Source organism: Schistocerca piceifrons, chromosome X, assembly GCF_021461385.2.
Source record: "Schistocerca piceifrons isolate TAMUIC-IGC-003096 chromosome X, iqSchPice1.1, whole genome shotgun sequence".
Taxonomy (NCBI): Eukaryota; Metazoa; Arthropoda; class Insecta; order Orthoptera; family Acrididae; genus Schistocerca; species Schistocerca piceifrons.
This window is the reverse complement of record NC_060149.1, coordinates 364489092-364511021: the sequence shown is the minus strand read 5'-3', so window position 1 is coordinate 364511021 and position 21930 is coordinate 364489092. Positions and strand designations below refer to the sequence as shown.

General features: G+C 39.4%; 1 protein-coding gene across 1 annotated transcript in view; it reads left to right on the top strand.

Annotated features, from left to right (window-relative positions):
• The window catches only part of LOC124722358 (protein tyrosine phosphatase domain-containing protein 1-like), a 338645-nt gene that overhangs the window by 182395 nt on the left and 134320 nt on the right, over positions 1-21930 (top strand). The window contains exon 8 of the mRNA XM_047247533.1: positions 4941-5060. Coding sequence (XP_047103489.1) covers positions 4941-5060 — 120 coding nt within the window. The remainder of the gene's footprint in view (positions 1-4940; positions 5061-21930) is intronic.

The following is a 21930-nucleotide window of genomic DNA, read 5'->3' as shown; positions in this document are numbered from 1 at the left end:
CAGGGCACAGAACAAAGGCAGTGACAAGACGATGGCGTAGAAGTTGTCTCAGGAGTTCTTTACTGATTGTCCATCTGCCTGCTAGTGGCTCTTTCACGTAACAGGTAAAAACCTTGTCTCCAGCGGTATTAGAACCAAAACTAACGCACGCTTCCGCTACAGGGACAAACAGAGAATTAGCAGTGTACGTGAAGACGTAAGCTGTAGTTTCTGTGGTTAGGAGCTTTCTGGACTGAAAACCATGTATTTGATACCTCCATGTCATCCCTTACGAGAGAATAATTCAAAATATTTAATCTAAATCACAAGAAAATATCGAGTAGCTTTATGAGGATAATTCTGAGACATTCCAGGAAGTAAATCGACGGTCACATAACTGCCAAATGTATTTTACAATGCCACTAATTCACCATTAAACTAGCGACAATCCGGCTACGTTTGCCCAGCCGATGTGTTCCTTGAGCTGGCTGGCTCCAAGGCAGTTCGCATTTCGAAGACGTATTGTTGCCGGCTGCCACTACTACGAGCTCGGGGTTTTAAAATCTGACTCGCCATTTGGACAGAATTTAGTACGATATTCCTCAGGAAAACATCTAACAACTGTATCAATCAAAATCACTAGTATGGGCCAACGAGTTTTATTCACATTTCTGTAACTATAATTTGGGCATAGGGCATAGCTACGAATAATATTCAGATCACCAACTGACCTCGAACACCATAAATAAAGAGCAGTGAAAATTATTTTAGTGAGTAAATAACATACATTAAGAAAAAACCCACGAAGGAATTAACCGAATGGGACGGAAATCGGTAGATACGATATACACGTATATACAAATAAATGATTACAGTTTCAGAAAAATTGGATAATTTATTCAAGACAAAGTCCTTCACAAATTGAGCAAGTCAATACTGCGTTGGCCCACCTCTGGCCACTATGCAAGCAGTTATTCGGCTTGCCATTCAGTGATACAATTATTGGATGTCCTCGTGAGGGGTATCGTGCCGGATTATGTCAAACTGGCGAGTTAGATCGTTAAAATTCCGAGATGGTTGGAGGCCCTGCCCATAATACTCCAGACGTTCTCAATTAGGGAGAGACCTTGGTGGCCAAGGTAGGGTTTGGCAAGCACGAGGACACGCAGTAGAAACTCTTGCCAAGTGCGGACGTGCTTTACCTTGCTGAATGGTAAGCCCAGAATGGCTCATCACGAAGGGCAACAAAACGAAGCGTAAAATATCGTCGACGTTCGGCTGTGCTGCAAGGGTGCTGCTGATGACAACCAAAGAACTCCTGCTATGAAAATAAATGGCATCCTACAACATCATTCCTGGTTATCTGGCCGTATGGAGGACGCCAGGATGGTATCCTACCACTGCTTAGGCCTTTAGGGCATCTCCAGACACGTCCTGGAATCTGAATAACTGGGGTATAACAGTTTTCAGTGATGAGCCTTGCTTCGAACTGAGCCACGATGAGTGGTGAAGATGTGTCTGGAGATGCCCCAGATAGCTGTACAATACCAACCTGACTATCGCTCTCTATAGGGTCAGGCAACGAGGAGTGTTGGTATGGGGTACCATTTCTTTTAATAGCAGGACCCCTTTGTTGTTGTCTGCTGCGCCCTTAAAGCACAGAGGTACGTCGACGTTATTCTACACCTTACTTTGTTACCATTCATGGCAAGCCATCCTGTGATTACATGTCAGGAAGATAATGCCACACCGCAGACAGCAAGAGTTTCTACTGCGTGTCTTCGTGCTTGCCAAACCCTACCTTTGCCAGCAGGGTCGCTGGATCTGCCCCCAATTGAGAACTTTTGGAGCATTATGGACGGGGCTTTCCAACGAGCTCGGGGTTTTAAAATCTGACTCGCCATTTGGACAGAATTTAGTACGATATTCCTCAGGAAAACATCTAACAACTGTATCAATCAATGGCAAGCCGAGTAACTGCTTGCATAAGGGCCAGAGGTGGACCACCGTGTTACTGATTTGCTCAGTTTGTGAAGCTCTTTGTCTTGAATAAATCATCCAGTTTTTTCTGAAATTATAATCATTTATTTGTATGTACTTGTACACCACAATACCCATTTCCAGCCCATTCGGATAATTCTTTCGTGGAGCTTCGCTTTTCGTTTTTTCCCCCCTTAGAGTGTGCTTGAAAACAGTTTTCCTTATGAATGCTTGCATTGGCAGCACCTCTAATACGCAACAACACATATGAAAAGACAAAATAGCAGTGATTTTCGCGTTTTGTAATCAAATTTCATATGCTGCGAATAACAAAATCCCAAAGGAAACCGTGGAAGACAATTTTCGTCAGTGGCCGAAAAATAGGACTCAACAGTCGCGAAAATAATTTAAAAAATTAATCACTGCAGAGCAAGTTCGATTCCAGCGTCCAATAATGTGAAAGAAGAAGCAGTTACGGTGAGAATGTGAAACAAGAAAGAAACTGTACCGACTGCAACGTATCAAATATAGTAAAGGGAAAAAATCGCAGCACCAAAAAATAATTAATGTAGAGTGATGAAATTTCGGGAATACATTTGCCTAGGTAACATATCCAAGAGATTACCATTGCAAGATCACAGGTTAATGTCAACGCGATATAAGCCATTGCAAAGGTGAAATGATGGTGCATCAATAACTGCTGTAGTCGCCAGAATGTTGACTGCAGTCTTGCAAACGCGCATGCATTGCGTCGTACTGGATATCAGCATGTGGGATAAAGTTCCATGCCTGTTTCACTTGGGTGGTCAATGACGACGCTAGATTTGTCGTCCAATGATGTCCCATATGTGCTCGACTGGAGACAGATCTGGAGATCGAGCAGCCCAAGACAACTTGTCGACACTGTGTAGCGCACGTTGGGTTACAACAGCGGTATCTGGGCGAGCGTAATCTGTTGGAAAACAGGACGTGGAGTGCTGTTAATAAATGACAGCAAGCCGGCCTCTGTGGCCGAGCGGTTCTAGGCGCTTCAGTCCGGAACCGCGCTGCTGCTACAGACGCAGGTTCGAATCCTGCCTCGGGCATGGATGTGTATGATGTCCTTAGGTTAGTTAGGTTTAATTAGTTCTAAGTCTAGAGGACTGATGACCTCAGATGTTAAGTCCCATAGTGCTTAGAGCCATTTGAACCATTTGAATGACAGCACAACAGGTCGAATCACCAGACTGACTCACAAATTTATAGTCCGGGTGCTCGGATTAACCACGAGAGTGCACCACAGGTGTACGCTCTGTGTGCCTAGTGCACAGAGTGGTTGGTTGCAGGCCTTCAACTGGCCTTCTCCTAACCAACACACGACCATGACTGGCACTCAAGCAGCAAAGAAGTTCTATTGAATGGAAATAGTTTCATTGGTGGTACTGTGTGATGTATGTTGAATCATGAACATTGCTGTAATGTGAATGCTACTTCTTTGTTGAAATGGATGTAACTCTTTAGCGCTATTTTCAAGAAAGGTGCATACATTGTGTCACAGCACAGAATACTCACTGTTGTGCCCATACAGATTGTACAGCTTAAGTCGCAGTACTGTCCGAATGCTGCAGCCCTGCAGCAATTGTGAACCTCAGTATGTCCTCATTTTAATGCCATTAACATCAGCTTCAGTTGTCCAGAAATAAAAAAAGGGACATCTGGCTACCATCGCAGGCATTCCGAGTAGCAAATACGATGTTCTCAAAGGACTTCCACTTCAATTAAATTAATTCTGTAATTATGACTACAAACCTCTCACACATTGCTATGGTGGCTGCCAAGTCATGGCATGCATTGTGAATGGTAACTTTTATGTTTTCAGTTGCCATTTTCTGCAAAAAGCAATCAACATATTCAGGGCAATCTGGCCAGCAAGTGCTTCACCAGGAAGTTGTAGACCACAAACTAATTCCAAACATTTAGGCAATTCCAGGAACCACCCACATGTGGTGTGAAATGTCAATCCTTTTTTGAAGCATTACAATTACTACAGATTCCTTGGATTTCACATTTGCCTCACACGTTGCCTTTTGAACATCTCTGGAATATTTTTCATAGATAATTTGTTTGTGATGATTTCAGTAACCACTGTTTGTGTTTGGTGGTTTACTGTACAAATTAAGATGCCTTAGGAACTTATGATGGTTCTCTTTGATTTCATGTTATGACATTTAGAGGTGTGATTGCAACATGTGGGGTCTTCACGCCATACTACATTCTCAAAGTCAGCATATAACTAGGTGACTACAAAATGCAGCATCATACATTTTTGATTTAATAACTTGTTTACATTGGTAACCAGAATTAGTACAAAGAAGACTGATGGTTGGTGTTATTGTAATAGAAACTGTGAGTCAGCAAACTGCCATTGATTTTCACAAGTATTGTGTTCATATGACTGATTTCAGTGAGAAAATCAATAATACTTGAATTAAAAATACCAAGGATCCAGCTGCATGTTGCTAATAATATTTTGTACCATTAGATTCCTCTGAACAGATGTGATATCTGAAGCACTATTTAATTCATTCCTCTCCACCATTGTTGGCTGTGTCTAGTAGATGCATTGAAATAGGGACAGTGAACAATGTGTGATTTTGCATTTACTGTCTCTTGAATTGTTGTGCATTTTTAGAAAGTTCTGTCTTTATGGAGTTTAAACAGAACAGTCATTTTATCAGTTTTGTATGAATAGACCTAATGGGTAGCTCATTAACCTATGAATACATGGTTCTACCACCTGTAACATTAAATTTATAGGTTTGGGATTTAATTTCTTAAGATAAACTTTATTTTTGCGTTATTATTGTTACTTTGTTCACAAGAAAGAATAAATAAGCAAGATTCTAATGTAATAGAATTGTTTAAAGTTAATAACTTATACAGATGAGTATTGGATGTTCCTCGCTGTTTTTGTTGTTCTAAAAATCAGATATTGATTATAGTTCACTCATCTGCTTCTACAAGAAGTTTGTGCACAGAAATGGATGGAAATCATAGTTCTGAAGGTGAAACATCACAACATGTTTCAATTGACATATCACCTAGTTCTTCAAGACGCACCGGTAAGTTGTACATTTATTTTCAAAATAGATTTGAAGGTGATGAATAGATATTATGTTACAAATTACCGAAAGCAGTGTTCACATTATCATTCAAACAGCTGCTACAATCAGTGGTGACTCGTGCAAAATTTTACCAATATGCTACAATATGACAAAAATAAATAGATTATCTTTCACTGTGTCATTATGATAGGTGTGACTTAATATTGTTGTGATATTAGTTTTACTTAATGAAGATCGAGTATGTTTTTTATATATGTTTATGATTTCTGCTACAGTGTTTTAATTAATGCATTAATATCGCCTAGATTTTCCACTCCCCCTGTACCCGACACGTCAGTGTTCCTAAATAACAAACATGGAAGGAAAAGTACATGAGAACATCACACTTGCAGATCCAAATCTTTTCATACACTTTCATACAAGTGTTCCACGTACATCTGCTTTTTTTACCACCACCTATAGCCTTCTGATTTAGAATGGTAGTAGTCATAACAAAACTGAATATATTAATTTTACAAATATAAATTGAACTGTTAAAATCTACTTAAATTTTGTAGTTAATAGTTAAACAATACAACTAATATATATTTAAGAAAAAGAAAAAAGATGTTAGCTGTGACAACTTAAACCAAGCTGATGAATTGCCAGTCACCACACTTGACCACTATTTCATGGTCCTGACAAATCAAGTATAGCTCAAAAATCTCTCCTACTCTACTCATTAATCTCTTAAGAGCATTTTCCTGCAGCCCATTCCAGTGAAATAGAAATACTGTAGGAAAGTACGAATATGTCGGAGAATTGGACGGAAGTGAAGTACAAAAGACGCAAACAGATAATACAAGATACAGAAAACGGCGAAAGAAACATAAATATACTGAACGAAAATTACTTTCAAGCTCTTTCGACAACGGATTGTGAAAGTGAAGTTAACAGTGCGAGTGTACCATGTGGAAAACCAAACGACTTTGTGAATAAGGTAAAACATGGAATACAGCAGCAGTTAAGTAAAAGATCACATGCGAAAGTGCTCACGAAAAATCTTCCACCGCTAAGCTGCTCTACTGAGACAATATCGACATGTGTTAGCAAAAAAGACACAATAAATAGAGCCAAACAAGACTTCGCTTACTGCAAAGATAGGCAGGAAACAGGCAATCTCGGAACAGCAAGTACCGGTAAAACTGAACTGTATGCCGACAGCCAAGGACGAAATACAGCCGCTGAATTTCGGCGTGCAAGTAGTCAGAATTTTATTTTTAACTGTACAATAAAACCAGGAGCAAAATTCAGTGCTGCTACGTCAATGAGTCAAGAAAAAATTTCCTCATTGAGCAAAAAGGACTTTTCCATCTTCCTGGCGGGATCAAATGATATAGCTAGGAACGAAAAAAACGATCTCTTAATCTCGCTAAAAAGAAAACTGTTTGAGCTGAGAGGAACAAATGTTATTGTTTTTTCAGTGCCACACCGTTACGACTTGATAGAATGGTCCTGTGTAAATAAAGAAATTGAAACAGCAAATAAAGAGATGCAAAATATTTGCAAGCGGTTTGAAAATGTAACATTTGTGAACATCAGCAATTTAGGGAAAAGATTTCACACAACACATGGTTCCCATCTAAATGTACTTGGAAAAAACGTAATAGTAACCAAAATTTTAGAACCTGTAAATAAAATCTCAAATGTGCAGTGTGATGATAGAAAAGTCATACCTCTCATGGACAGGAAGTGTGTGTATCCTGTAGAATCCAATGTGAAATCTGCTATCAGTGAAGCTACACCTCTCCAAGACAAATGTGAAATTTTATTAATGCAAGTGAACACTCCAAATGTTAATAATTCACAGAAGGGCACAGCAGTTATGGAACAACAAACACCAGAAATAAGTGAAACAGCAGCAGCACCATCATTATCAGCAGAAGCAGCAGCAGTAACAGAACCAACAATGACTGGAGCAGCAACACAGCAATGCTTAAGGAGGAGCCAAAGGAAAAATACATCTGTGTCATTCAGTGATAATTTTTTATGGTCTCAAGCCAAGAAGAAAATAAAAATGTGAAAAACCAGCCTGCTAACTCACAGATAAGTCACAACAACATCCTATTTTTAAACATTCAGGGTCTTGAAAATAAAGTTGAAATTCTGGATGAGTCTTTGCCACAGAAGAAGTATTCTTTCTTATGTCTATCAGAACATTGGCTTAAACCAGAACAAATACAATACTATGTACCAGAAGGTTATAAATAAGGAAACAGTTTTTGCAGATTTCAGTACCGTAATGGTGGTACTGTTATCTATGTTTCAAATGAAATAGAGTGTAGAGAACTAGATCTTAGTTGGGCATGTGTAGAGAAAGACTTTGAAATTACCGGGATCATAAGTGATATAATGAAACTTATCATAGTATGTATCTACCATTCCCCTGACTCAGATGATAAAACTTTTTTAGATAATTTAGACAGTGTACTCTGCTACATAACGAAATGGAAACAGTATGTAACTGTAATTGGGGGAGACTTTAATTCAAGCTTTGATGTAACATGTAACAAAACCAGTGTAAATAAGTTACTGAATATGCTAAGGCAGCACAACTTCCATCATGTAAATTCAGAACCAACAAGACTACAAGCGTGCTTGGATAATGCTTTTGTCAACTGTGCTCGTGATATGTACTCCACCAAGGTAAAGGAGTTTGTTTTCTCAGACCACTCCATGTTAACAGTAAAGTTAAGACGTTTTATAAAAGGGGATGAGAGCAAGGCTGGACAAAAGTTAACAAAATCTAATACCTTAATATTAACAAAACACAATCTCATAAAACTAACACACCAGTTGAGCATAACAAACTGGGACAAATTATTTCAAAACTGTGATTCCAGTGCCCAAACAGTTTATGAAACATTCCACAATTACTTAACAGGTATTTTAAAAGCCCATCTTGTTCAAAAGAAGTACCATAAAACAAGAAAAGGTAAATTTTGGTACACCAAAGATCTGGAGATTCTAAAAAATAAGCTACTGCTGTTGAAGCGCCTTGCCAAAGTAAACAATTCTAATGAAATTAAGGATCTCGAAAAAATCACTAAGAAACTGTATAAGAAAGAGTTGCAATTAGCGAAACTAAGATACAACACAAATTACATAAAAAATAGTAAAAACCAATGCAAAACAGCCTGGTCAGTTATTAATACTGTTAAAGGTGAAGTCAGAAACTTCGACAAGACAGTCCCAATACCAGCAGATACATTCAATAAATATTTTGTAAGCTGTGCTGATGATATCAAAAAGCTGATCAGTAAACCCAATGTAACATGTATAGATTATCTGAAGAGAGCAAACCTAAATCATAATAGGGCCAGATCATCATTAAAACACTTCAAAGAGGTATGCCAACATGAAGTTCTTAAAATAGTCAACGAAATGAAAAATTCATACAGTACAGATATTTTTAATATGTCAAACGATCTATTGAAAGAAATCATACATTACATTGCAGCACCATTAACATATTCTATAAACCTGTGTCTCACAGAAGGGTTTTTTCCTGATCCTCTCAAACTATCCAAGGTAACTCCAGTCTTTAAGAAGGGTGTCAAATCAGATCCTGCAAACTACAGACCAATTTCACTAATTCCAGTACTAGGAAAAGTCTTTGAAGGCATAATATATAAGCAGATGTATGAGTACCTAGAACTAAATGGTATGTTAAGTGCATCACAGTTTGGTTACAGAAAAGGAAGGTCAGCTATACATGCCATAGAGCTCTTAGTCAGAAACATTCTAAGAGCATTTGAGGACCATGCGCACACACAGGTAACCTTATGTGATCTGAGCAAAGCTTTTGACTGTGTTGACCACTCACTTCTGCTCTCTAAACTTGAGTACTATGGAATATGTGATAAAAGTTTAAAACTCATCAAATCATACCTCAATAAAAGGAACCAGGTGGTGAGTTCAGGAAGTCATCTGTCAAACATACTCGAGGTTCAACATGGAGTGCCACAGGGATCTAAATTGGGACCCCTTCTTTTCCTTGTACACATAAATGACTTACCAGGAAATATAGATGTAAAGACATATATGTATGCAGATGACACAACTTTTCTATCTGTAAACCATGTACTTGATAACCTTGTAAGTGATATGAAATTGGCAAAATAAAATGCAACATCATGGTTTAATGCCAATGATCTGCTATTAAATGAGGAAAAGACCCAGAATATGTGGTTCAGTCTATCAAAGACTACAAAAATAGAAAAACAAATGGCAAAGTTTTTAGGTATTGTACTTGACAACAGTCTAACATGGAGCTCTCATGTTGATCACGTAGTGGTTAGGTTGTCAAGAGTTATATATTTGTTGAAGAGACTGATGTGTTGTGTGACATTTGAGTACGTAAGGACAGCATACTTTGCCTTTTTTCAATCTTTTTTAAGGTATGGGTTAATACTCTGGGGAAACAGCAGAAAAATAAATGAAATTATGATGATCCAGAAGAAAGCAATCAGAGTAATGGCTAAGGTAGATAATAGAACACATTGTAAACCATTGTTCACTAAATATAGAATTTTAACAGTAATTAATTTATATATTCTTGACAGTGTTAACTACATACTTGCTGAACTACCTAATTTAAGTGTAACAAATGAAAGACATGGCTACTATACAAGAACGTGTACTTCTCTGCTGTTGCCACAAAATAGATTAGCTAAAACTAACAATAGTCATAAGTATATGGCAATTAAAATATATAACAAATTGTCTAAAAATGGGTCAATCAAGCCTGACAAATTATTTAAAGACAATGTTCATAACTTCTTGTTAACTAATCCATTCTATTCATTAGAAGAATTTTTAGAAATGCCCAATATCAACTTAAATATGTAAAATTTTTTTTTGTAAAATTAATAGGTTGAGTGAACTGATGAAGTCTACTGCATGTAACAATGCTGAATGACTAATAAAGAATCTGAATCTGAATCTGAAATGGGCATCTACCTGCTTCTACTCACATAGTTTGAGCCAAATCGGTGAGCCCTGCCCCATGCCTTCCCCTTGTTGGAGTTAAATTCAGAGTAGCTCTAACTCTTTAACTCTCACTTGATCCTCAAAAAAACTACTGTAAAAGGGCCTCCTTAGGAGATCATCTACAGAGTTTGCCATGTTGCTTGCACAATGCTTTACATGCACTTTCAAAGAAAAATACAGAACTGATGCTGGCAGGGATGACAAACACATGGTGAGCATGCTCATTTGAAAACGGGCAGCTGTGTCCCTCCTCTAAGTTGATCACAGTATAACTGATCATCATTTCAGCACTCATCATTGGTTTCTATTTATCACAGGGATAATGCTAAAAAACATTTTTCCATCCATTTTGTTTGCATACCATCTAACAGTCAAAGAGAAATGGCATAATTTTAGTGTGATGTTTACAGTGTGCTGTAGCGAATCTGCACAGGTCACCATTGGCTATAATAACATTTAGTGCCATTTAATAAAATATGTAATAATGACAATCTTTAAAGAAATGTGAACTGTTCTGATTACACTTAAATATAATAAAATCATGATTTCCAAAAATGTGAACTTGTATTTTATTTTACTGAATATTTTGGACAAAAGTGTTTAAATTGTTTATAGAGGCTATACAAATTTCAAGTGCTACAGAGGTATAGTGCTAACAGAGGAGATGCAAGACATGAAATGCAAAGTCCTGCATGACACTGGCTGGATGTTGACAATGACAATTCAGTGAAACTATGCTTGATGCCAATGCAAACTTCCTATCAAAAAAACATAAGGGTTCATGGACTGGGATCTCTCTTCTCTACCCTCCCCCAAGGTAGGGTCATGCAGATGGTCCTGTTTCACACATTTCAGTGTGTGCCATGGAACTATATGAAGTATGATTGTCATCTTCTGGTGTCTCCGTGTAGGTGAGTCCCTTGCCTTTTATGGAGTAAATAATATTAACAACTGTCCCCTGTACAGTGCTTCATGGGGATGAGGTTGAATGTTGATCTTTCTCCTTCAGTGGAGTGGGGACATCCCACCAGCATGCCTTTTCTCAGTGTTCAAATTAATTTACTCTGATGGAAACTAGCCACTTAGTGTTTATGGTAGACCTGATACAACTGTGTTCCTGGGCATCTTGACATGAAAAACATAGGCTCTTCATTTAAGGAGGCAGTTGCTTTCAGCAATGTGAGCCCAGCATTCAGGTCATGTAGATCCAGGGATGCAAATGTATTGTATGTGACCAACAACATGGGCATTTGCATTTTTGCTGTTTGTGTATCTGTGTCAGCTTGCACTTTTGGCTTCCTCTCAAGATTTCTTTAAAGTTAACAATGATGGCTCTTACCATAAGCCATGAAAAAGTATTTCTTATAAAAACTCTTGCCTTATCCTTAAGCAACTAAAAATCAAACAATCTGATAGGCAATGAAAGGAAGGAGAGCCTCTGCACTTCAGTTCTTTCAGTGCTTGGAATAGCTGTGTGTGACACATGACTGTAAATACATCAGAAATTCATGTTCAGGTAATAAAATAAATTACATTTTATCAATAATAGAGACATAAGGCACCAAATGCATCACCATTAGTGAACTTTTTGTGAATTGCCATGTAAAAGTTCTTTCATGATAATTTGAAGTCAGCAAAATCTGTCACTGACAGGGTCACCTAACACAGCGAATAATATGTGGTAAGATATGGCTGAGTTTTTAGCAAGTTAGAATTGCTACAGTAAGTGAACAAGCACAATGCAATGCATTTCTCATCAGTTTAATACTGGAACACAATATGTGAGTGGCCGTACATTTCAAAATCATTCCCTCGCTGCCATATAGAGAAGCCATCTTTCAATACAAATGCATTAACCATGAGTTTGTGAAACTCTGAAATACAGCACTAAAAAGTGGTAGTAGATGTTGGTGCAAATTGACAACATTGTAACAGGATGTAGGAAACAAGATGAGGTGATAGATACCTTTCACAACCATAGTCACAGTTCAAGCCTCTAAGTGTATCCTTGTATGGGCCATATTTACATGAATATCTAAAAAAGTTACATATTGCTGGTACATGTGTCATTGAGCCTTGGTACCAAACAATTCAGGGACCTACTGGTAGGTCCAGATCAAGTTGTTTGGCAGTTACTTAATACATATAGAAGATGTGAATGAAAAATTTTCTGATGGGAGCTAAGAAACAATGAAAACAGAAGATGTAATCAAAGTAACTTTATTAACTTTCAAAGATTTTGTACATTTATATCACATATATTTGGATTCCCATTCAAGTGAAATGCAGACAGTGCATTGCATGTGTGATGACTGACTACCCTACTCAACACTGAACTGGTAACACCAGGTCTCATCTCCTCTGCTGATGGTTTGTATAACAAATAAATCTCAATCACATGTGTCAATGAGATCACCATCAGTTCAAATCCATGTTATCTTCTGCTTGTCAGTTTTTGCACCGCTCAATTTTTGCACCACACATCAGGAGTATGTATTCCACTTAAGGAAATCAGTTGCACCACTCAATTTTTGCACCACACATTAGGAGTATGTATTCCACTTAAGGAAATCAGTTTTAATGAAGATGATAATGCTGTGCCTATTAATCTTCATTTCCAGCCAAATATTCCATGTTTACATTTCATTTTTCATTTCATTTCCTCAAATATCAGTATAAAGGATATTTGTAAGTTTTGTATCAGCATATAGTACATTTTTTTAGTATCATCTGTCATTATGATTGTTGACAGCTGATCTGAATATGTTATGTCTTCAATAGATTTATTTCAGTCCCAAAAGCACCTGAACCATTTACAGACACATTTTCTGCACATAGCTGTTGTTCCATGCCTTCCCACCAACATTACTTGCGTGCCTGTCCTACTTTCTCAGCAGTTTATAATAAAACTTGACTTCTATAGGTTTCTGTATTTCATTATGACGTGAATCTTCACATTCAATTTTTTCAACTGGTAGCAGCTTATTGTGTTGGAAATAATTTGGTATTTCTAAACATGTGTGTCCATATGCATGCATCACCAACATCCATCTCCATTGCCTGACCAATGACGGAATGTCAGTTCTATGACTATCCACAGGCAATGAGGCTGTTTGGTACCTATGCAAGGGAGAAATGTTACAGGTGGATGAAACTAAGCTCCAAGTCCAGGGATGGAATAAAGTTTCCCTACGTTCATTTCTGAACTGAAGGGGTGCAGGAACAATTGTACACCAGATTATACACTGCCTTAGAAAACAAGTGAAACACACAGAAGATATGGTTGGGTGTCATTGTAACTTGATGTATGTACACCACTGGTGGGTATGTTAATGATTAGAGTTACAACTCTCAGTAAAAAGTAGAATGGCAACAAGAATGCATTAGTGTTTGGTGTTGTTACCAGAACTGGTAGGGTATATGAGGGGTGTGAACAGTGTCAGATGTTGAGTGATCATTGTGAAGGACAAGAAGATGTCACATACTTGTGTGAGACAGCGTTATCAACACCTAACAGAGTTTGGAAGTGACCTAATTGTGGGTCTCCATTTGGCTGGCAGATCGAAGCATGCAGTATCCAGTTTTCTGGGACATTCTGGTGTGACAGTGGCCCCATGTTGGACTGCATGTGAACATGAGGGCACGCATACTCATCATCAAGGATCCGCACAATGGAGTATCACCCTACTGCACACCAAGTACATCATAACCCCCTCCCATCTGCACCTACTGTCTGAGAACAAGTAATGGACTCCCAGCAATATTCTGTATAATCCTCCACCGTTGGTCAGAAATAACCAGCAGCCAGATTAGAAAATTACCATCCCATGCATAATCTGCCATTAAAACCACAACACAAATTACTGTGTTTTGATTGATGGCATGACCAAGCAGCATGGACTCCTGATGGATGGTGCCACATTGTGTTCAGCGATGAATCATGGCACTGCACTATCTTAGATAACTATCATCAGCAAATATGGTGGTGACCTGGGGAAGGTCCCTTTTGTCCAGTGTTTTGGAGAGGCACAGTGGAGTTACTCCTGGCAGCCTGTGTGGGGAGCAGTTGAGTATGACTTCAGATTACGGCTGGAAGTCAATGACGGAACACTGATGGCACACCAGTATGTCATGGTCATCCTGCATCATCACGTGTTTCATCTATTACAACAGTATCATGGTTCCATTTTTCAACAGGAAAATACTCATCCATGCATGACAGTGCCTCTTTGAATTGTATCATGGTTCCATTTTTCAACAGGAAAATACTCATCCATGCATGACAGTGCCTCTTTGAATTGTGCATGTGATGCTGAAGTACTCCCGTGACCAGCAACATCCCCAGATCTGCCTCCAATAGAACAAGTGTGGAACCAAGTTGGATGCCAACTCTGTCCCAGTGCCGGTATTCAGGGTATCAAGGACCAGTTACAACAATTGTGGACCAGCCTGCTCCAGGAGAAGATACAATGGCTTTATGATCTCCTTCCCAACCAGATCAGTGCATGCATCCAGGCCATACTGATAAGTGGGTTCATACTGCCAAGTTATTTTTAAATTTGACTCAGTTTTGTAATCACTGAAACAATATCACACACATTCTCAACCCTTAAAGTTTCGTTTCATTTCCTCCTCCTCTTCTACGTGCTTCAGATTTTTTAGGTAATGTATTTTTAAAACTAAGTTCTATGAGATTTTATATCAGAATATCATTTTCATTACTGTTTAGACTGATGGATCTAAGTGGAGAACGTTATCAACTGTTTTGCTGTGTTCCTCAAATACCAAATATGTCCTCAAGATAGCAGTTTTCCATTTAATATGTAGAATTGTTTGTTGTCTTCATGGCACTGGAGCAGATCAGATGAAATTGTAGCAAGAAATTCCTCATCTGCTCTGATTCCTAAAGTGCACTTCTGGCTAATAGTCAGATTTACCCAGCAGACAGGATGGTGCAAGATGTATAAAATACCCTTCGTTTCTTGCATAATCAGGAGAAAAAACTCATTTTCTGCTGAAGTTTGTGGCACATAGGAATCTGGGGAAATTGACTTGCTGCTGCAGCTGTCAAGGAGGCTTGCTCCCTTGAACTTCCTGCTCCCTGTTCAGTCCTCCTGGGACAGTCATCTCATGTGTGCCCTGAAAGACCAATGTGTTGGTGGGATGCTCAGTGTCTGGGAATGAGGAGCAATACATTTTGGTCAGTGAAACCTTCAGTGCAGCTGTGGTTCTAACAAGAATAAGTGAATGAACTGACCCTTACAAAGCTCTAGGCGGGACATAGCCCTTTAACACATGACCTCTTATGGTGGGAGGACCCACCAGTGTGACAAAGATATGGAACACAGGTACTGATACAGCATATTTGAATTGGGTGTGTTTCATATGATGATTTGAGGGCAGACCTGCATCTTCCACATGACCCACCCTCCATTTTAAATGACAGTGAGATGAGTGTTGTTCATGTTTTAGGGTTTTGTGTGTTGTCAGAGCTCCTTGCCAAAATACTGGGTGTGAGATTTTAGTGTATTACTTAGTGGCTTGATCACCCATCATTTATAAGTAAGCACTCAGCCACAGTAATCTGGCGTCTTTACTGGTATTTTATAATTGATTTTATCTACAGAAATTTGGCTGTGTTTTATCTGCATTTTATGGATGGTCTTTTATGATTTTCCCAATAACAGCCCTGAATTTTAAATTCTTGTTTGTTGATGCTGTTCAGCTTTAGAATTTATTATAGATGTTAACCAACCTTGTCTCTATTTATTTGATTCATGAGCACTTATAAGCTCATCATTTGGTGCTGTAAAACACCACCTTTTTTATTATCAAACATTGCTATCTACATGTGAGTCTACTTGCCAAACTTTTTAAATGCGCTTTGTACTTTGAAATATGCTCACTTTTTTATATACTTTAATTTAGCATATTTCATGACAGTACTCACTTTTCCATGGATGTTTATAAGATGATATTTGACTTTTTTGTGTTGGCTTCAGTCGTCTAGTGGAAGTATGATTCCATAATGCTGTTTTGTCAGCTGCATAAATGTCCTGGTTCAATGCGTCTGCCTAATTTTTGGTGCTTCAAATACCATTATTCTGAATGTGCTTCCTTCTTGATGTTTATATAAAAAAGTAGTAGAATAACTCATTTTTGCTGGTCACTTGCAAATTATTATAACAGGGACCTGTACATTGTTCCACCGTCACACACTGAGTGTTCACTGCCGAGTGACTATGGTCAAAGACGATTCCAGCATCAAAGACATTTCAACAACACACAAGCGTCCACTTGTAACCAGTCTCTTTGATATTATTCGTCACATCTACTAATATTAATCAATATGCTGTCACTCTCGAACATAAAAGCAAATTAGCATAAAATAAGGCAAATTATAATTCACAAAAAATATTCTGACAAAAATATATGAAATCATTTACAACCTCCCTCATTAGATTTGGTATTGACAAATCTGGTAGAAAATAACACATCTCCCAGATCCATTACAACTTCCACAAACACAATGCACAATTCTGTTGCTTATGATATGTGTCATAATGTCTCATTGCACACTCCAGTGGCATAAGACCACTTCCTGACTGCAAAAGTCATCTGGTCTCAGACCTATTGAGCATTTCTGGGATGCTGTAGAGTAAGATTTTTATGCCTTGAACCCTTTGATTATTGTGGCTGTCCCAGCATCGTGCAGAGCCACTGCCACACAGCATTTCCTCCACCTAGATCAGAGGCAGCCAAGAATTCAGTTCATGAGCCATGCCCTGGCATGAGTGCCATAGCACACAGCCTGGATTCATGTTTTCTCCACTGCCACACTTTTTGAGCATGGGGAGGGGCAAACTGTGAATGTGCCACATTTTAGTAGGAGTGCACACTGAATTCAACTTGGTTTTATATTTCACATTTTTCAGCAACATAGACCACAAACAAAATGTGTTTTCTGTTTTCTTTAATTATTTTTGGTGAGCTGAAGACACGATGTTTATATGGTACAAACTATTGACATGTGGACAGAAACAGTCAATTTTACAGATTTTTGTACCCAGGTTGCCACATAATTGTGACTTATTTAGTTTGATAATTCAAGAAAAGGTCTTTGACATGCACATGTTGACCAAGATATTATAGCACTTTTGTAACCTCATTATGGAAATGTGGAAACTGTACCCGAGGAAAACAATGAAGACGTCCCACGCAGTTTTAACACAGTTGTCTTTAAAACAGGATTTACTCTGCTGAGCAATCAGTTTCATTTGGACATGCACAGGGGCACTTTAAACTGTAGTCGCAAATGGTCTCAAAAACACCTTGAAAACAGATGTAAGACTGGCAGTGTCCTCAAAATGCTTAGAAAACTATCCATGTAATTCATTCAAGGTCATAATGAATTATTCAAACTTCACATTTGCTTTAACATCAGGGATCTTACGGAACTGGGCTCTATTAATCAGAGTTTGTCCCTTCTACAATGCGATTTTCTTTTTAAATGCATCCCCATCGAATTAGAAATAAGTAGTTTCTCTCTTTGCAATGCATTGCTGTGGGCAGTGTTTAGTCAACTCCACATAAAATGCAAGTCTGCAATCCATTCCAGATGTTATAATTTTCATTCCTGGGCTCCTTTTCCCTTTATAAATTCAACAATAGCAGATTTTAAAGTGGAAACAAAAATCATTCCAGGCATTCTCCTTGACTTGACCAATGTACTTCTCAGTTATGTATAAAGTGTCCACATTCTTCATTTAGTTCCATCAAAAACTGTTGCAACTGACTAGGTGACTTAAGAAGTTTTACTATTTGTACCACCAATTTCTTCATGTGCTCTATGCCTGCAAATTTAGTGCAAAATGCTTCTGGATGTACAGAACAATGAATTCTCTATGTAATTTTTTGCTCTTTCATTGTAATCTAAATCTTTAAATTCTTTCTGCATGGTATTGTAACATCATTTCATAGCAAATTAATTTGCAATAACTGTCAATTATGTGACTGTATAATAGATGTTGAGATTCTCATCTCTCTCTTCTGTCATTCACATACAGTTTTAAAGGCTTGTGACAATAGATCACTGTATGTATGGCATCCATCCATTTTCGAAAGATAGTGGAGTAGCATACTTGGCACAGTGTCTGCAATGTCTACTGTGGCTGGAAAGTCCCATTCAAGGGTGGCAGTCCCTACTGCAGTCTGGGCACGTGAAACATCAGGGACTTCGATCAGAAGCCACCCTCCTTTTGTGTCTTGGACTCTTCCTAATTTGTTTTTGTGTGTATTCTTCCCCTGCAAGCTTGACCATTTTGCACAGTTAGTTGCCACTTGACACAGTCATCAACAGTACTTTTGCAGCAGGTTGGATTAATACTGGCCTTGGTCAGCTCTCTCTTGCAGACATCCTTGAAGTGAGGGTGTGGTATCCTACAGGCTTCACACCCTCCTGAAGTTCTTTGTACAGTATATATATATATATACTGTACAAAGAACTTCAGGAGGGTGTGACTTTGGTGTTGGATACTCTACCTCTCACAGAGATCTGAAGATTGTTCCAAAGAAAGCAGACATGAAAGGTGTTCATTTGAGGTTCATGCTTAGCAAGAGTTGTGTGTATTTGACAGCTGTAGAGAAGTATGGTGATAACATGAGCATTGTATACTTCCAATTAATTTTTTATTGTGAGTTGTCCATTGTCCCATACCCTGGTGTTTTTTTTTTTTTTTAAATCTAGCCATGGGAGATGGTGCTTTTGCTACTCCGTTAGTAATCTCAGTGTCCATGGACAAGTTACAAGTTGCTACATATTGCAGATGCCAAGTAGATAAAGTCATCAACTACCTGGAGAGAACTTCTGTCAGTGTTTATGGATGGGAGGCGGATGGTGCCCTGTGCCATGATCTTATTCTTTTGGATGCTGTTGTTAAGACCAGATTTTTCACATCCATGTGGTAAGTTGTTAATCAGATACTGCAGCTCATCTTCTGTGTTTGCTACCAGAGCTGTATCTTCTGCATATAACTGTTCAGTTTGCTCCAGGAGAAGATACAGTGGCTGTATTTACTTTGGTCTTGGTCTTGAGGTGAGTGTAGTTACCAGGTAATACACAAAATTGATCCAATTAAAACAACCTCTGAACAATAATGGAAATAAGCCTGTTGTGACTTTACATGTAACAAGACAAAAGAATCATACAGCAGGTGCAACATTAGTGATACACAGAACAATTGATGTGAGCTGTACAAACTAAAAGAACATGGTGAGAGTGAGTCAGCATTGCACCACGCATATACATGTGCAAGTCACCGGTAGATGGTGCAGTGGAGACCGTGCCATGTGCACACTTCCAAAAGGCAGCCTTTAGAAGCTGGCCTGTGCTGATGCTGTTGGCAGTTGATTTAAGTACACCCACAAGGTGACACTAAACTCAGCACCCTCTCACTCACATGCACTACAGCACACCTCTCCCGTGTGTGAAGAAGGCACCCAGGAAATGGAAGAGACACGAGTAGCCCAATGAGAGACACAGTCATCAGATCCAGAGCGGCAGCAGCCAGTGCCAATGGAAGGGGCAGGACTATGTGCAAGGCAGGCACTGGATTGTAAGGCTGAGACATGCGAAGGCACAGACATGCCCAAGGGCAGTGGGCCATGTGATGCCAATGACAGCAGCATGGAGGAGGATGCAACTGCCATATATGAACTGCCATCAGCAGGCAGGTCCCAGTGCAGAGTAGACAGGGCTTGACCCACTGGTGATGATGTCTGAAGCGATGATGGTGAGGGGGCCAGTGAAGGAGGCCTGACCAGAACAGAAGTCTGCGGCAATGAACCCAAGGCCAGAGACAGGCCAGTGCCCAGTGCCAGGCAGTCAATGGAACAGGGGTGCCTACACAGCAGGTGACAACAGACTCGAGGTGGAGGGTGATGGGGCAGGCTGTGGTGATGGGGTCATATCCACAAACTGGTAGACTCCAGCAGCAAGCAGGGGTACAACTGATCAAAGTGGCTCACCACCAGCCTATTGGCCATATGGACATCATGAGGATGGCATCCCTGGCAGTGAAGAACAGTGGCTGATATCCATTTGGGTCAGCAACCAAATCCTCGTGCCCACAACGGCAATTTCAACATGATATGGCTGGACAAACCTGACCACAGCAGGTGTGGCACAGGCCACAGAAGGTAGAGGAGTGTGTGGGCTGCCAGTGATGAAACACCTCAGCTGGGCTCTGGTCACCTGTATCCATGAGGTGATAGATGCTCAGAAAGTGGAGAAGGGCAAAAAATCCACAACAAACTTTTTCATATGGGACTTGAATGTATGCATTAGTTATTCCTCCTTTCCATTTGATTAATGGCGGAATGGCAAAGCCATAACATGAGGAATGCCATGATGGAAACAAAGCAATTGAAAGGTGTGAGAAACTAACTGAGGCCCATTATCAGAAACTAAAGTACAAGACAATAAAAAACACCCACAAAAGTGTAATGAAATGTGATGTCAGTCAATGTCAGCACCCATCAAAGAATGTAAGGAAACCAAGAAAATGTTTGCACAACCAATAGGAATTCAGGAAGGGACCTACAAAATCTACATGAGTGCATTCCCATGGCTGGTGTGGAGTAGGCCACCCTAGGAGGTGCCTGTTGTCAGGCACACTGCTCACAAGCTGTGACAAAATGACAATTTCATCACCAATCCCTGGCCAAAAAAAACATGTCTGTGCAAGCTGTGCAAGTTCATAATTGGAAAACTCTAGATCCTAGCATGCAACTAAATATCAAGACGGAAGCAAAGCAATTCCTCATGATCAACATGAGGGCCAGGACTCACAGGAATGCAGGACAAGGCATCTGCATTGACGTGTTTATATATAGGTCGAAAATGGATTTCATAGTTTTAGGAAGACAAGAACAGTGTCCAGCATTGTAGGCAGTGTGATGCCTTGTCATGCAAGGAAGTGCCAGGGTTAAACAAGGAAACCAAGGGTTTATGTTCAGTAATAAGGTGAAACTTAGAGCCATACAAAAAAATATGAAATTTCAGGAGAGCATAGGCTATGGCAAGAGCCTCTTTTTCCACCTGAGAGTAATGCTGTTGGGCCAGAGTGAGAGATTTAGAGACAAAACCAACAGGTGGTTCAGAGCCATCCTCATATCAGTGCACTAGGACATCACCAAGACTGTACTGTGAAGTGTCAGTCATCAAAAATATGTGCTGGTCCGGGGAGAACTAAACAAGACTCCGAGAGTAGTTTGGATTTCAACACTTAGAAAACACATTTGCAATCCAGGCTCCAGCAAAAAGGTTCATTCTTGTGTAACAAGGCATGCAGTGGGTGGCCAATGCGGCCATCCATAGCTGGAATTAATGGTAGTAGCTTATCTTCCCTAGGAAGGCCTGGAGCTCCTTCATGGACAAGGGGCAAGGCATAGACATAACTGTGGAGATGTGGTCTGGCAGAGGTCAAACCCCATCTCGCATGATCTAGAACCCCAAATAAACAATACAAGGTTGAAAGAACTGATATTTTGCTAGGTTACACCATAAGCCTGCAGATTGTAACACACAAAACAAAGTGCACACATTTTTCAAGCGATCGACTGTGGGGGAGCCCATGACAGCATCATTCAGTAACTAATGGAACCAGGGACAGGCACAGTCAATTGCTCTAAAAATCATTGGAAAGTAGCAGGGGAAGACGCAAATATTGTCAGAGACCAAAAGGATTATTCAAAACCAGAACTTACCACAACTCTTCATGTGCAGGATCCTACAAATACGCTTCAGGAAAATCAATTTTAGAGAAGTACACACCAC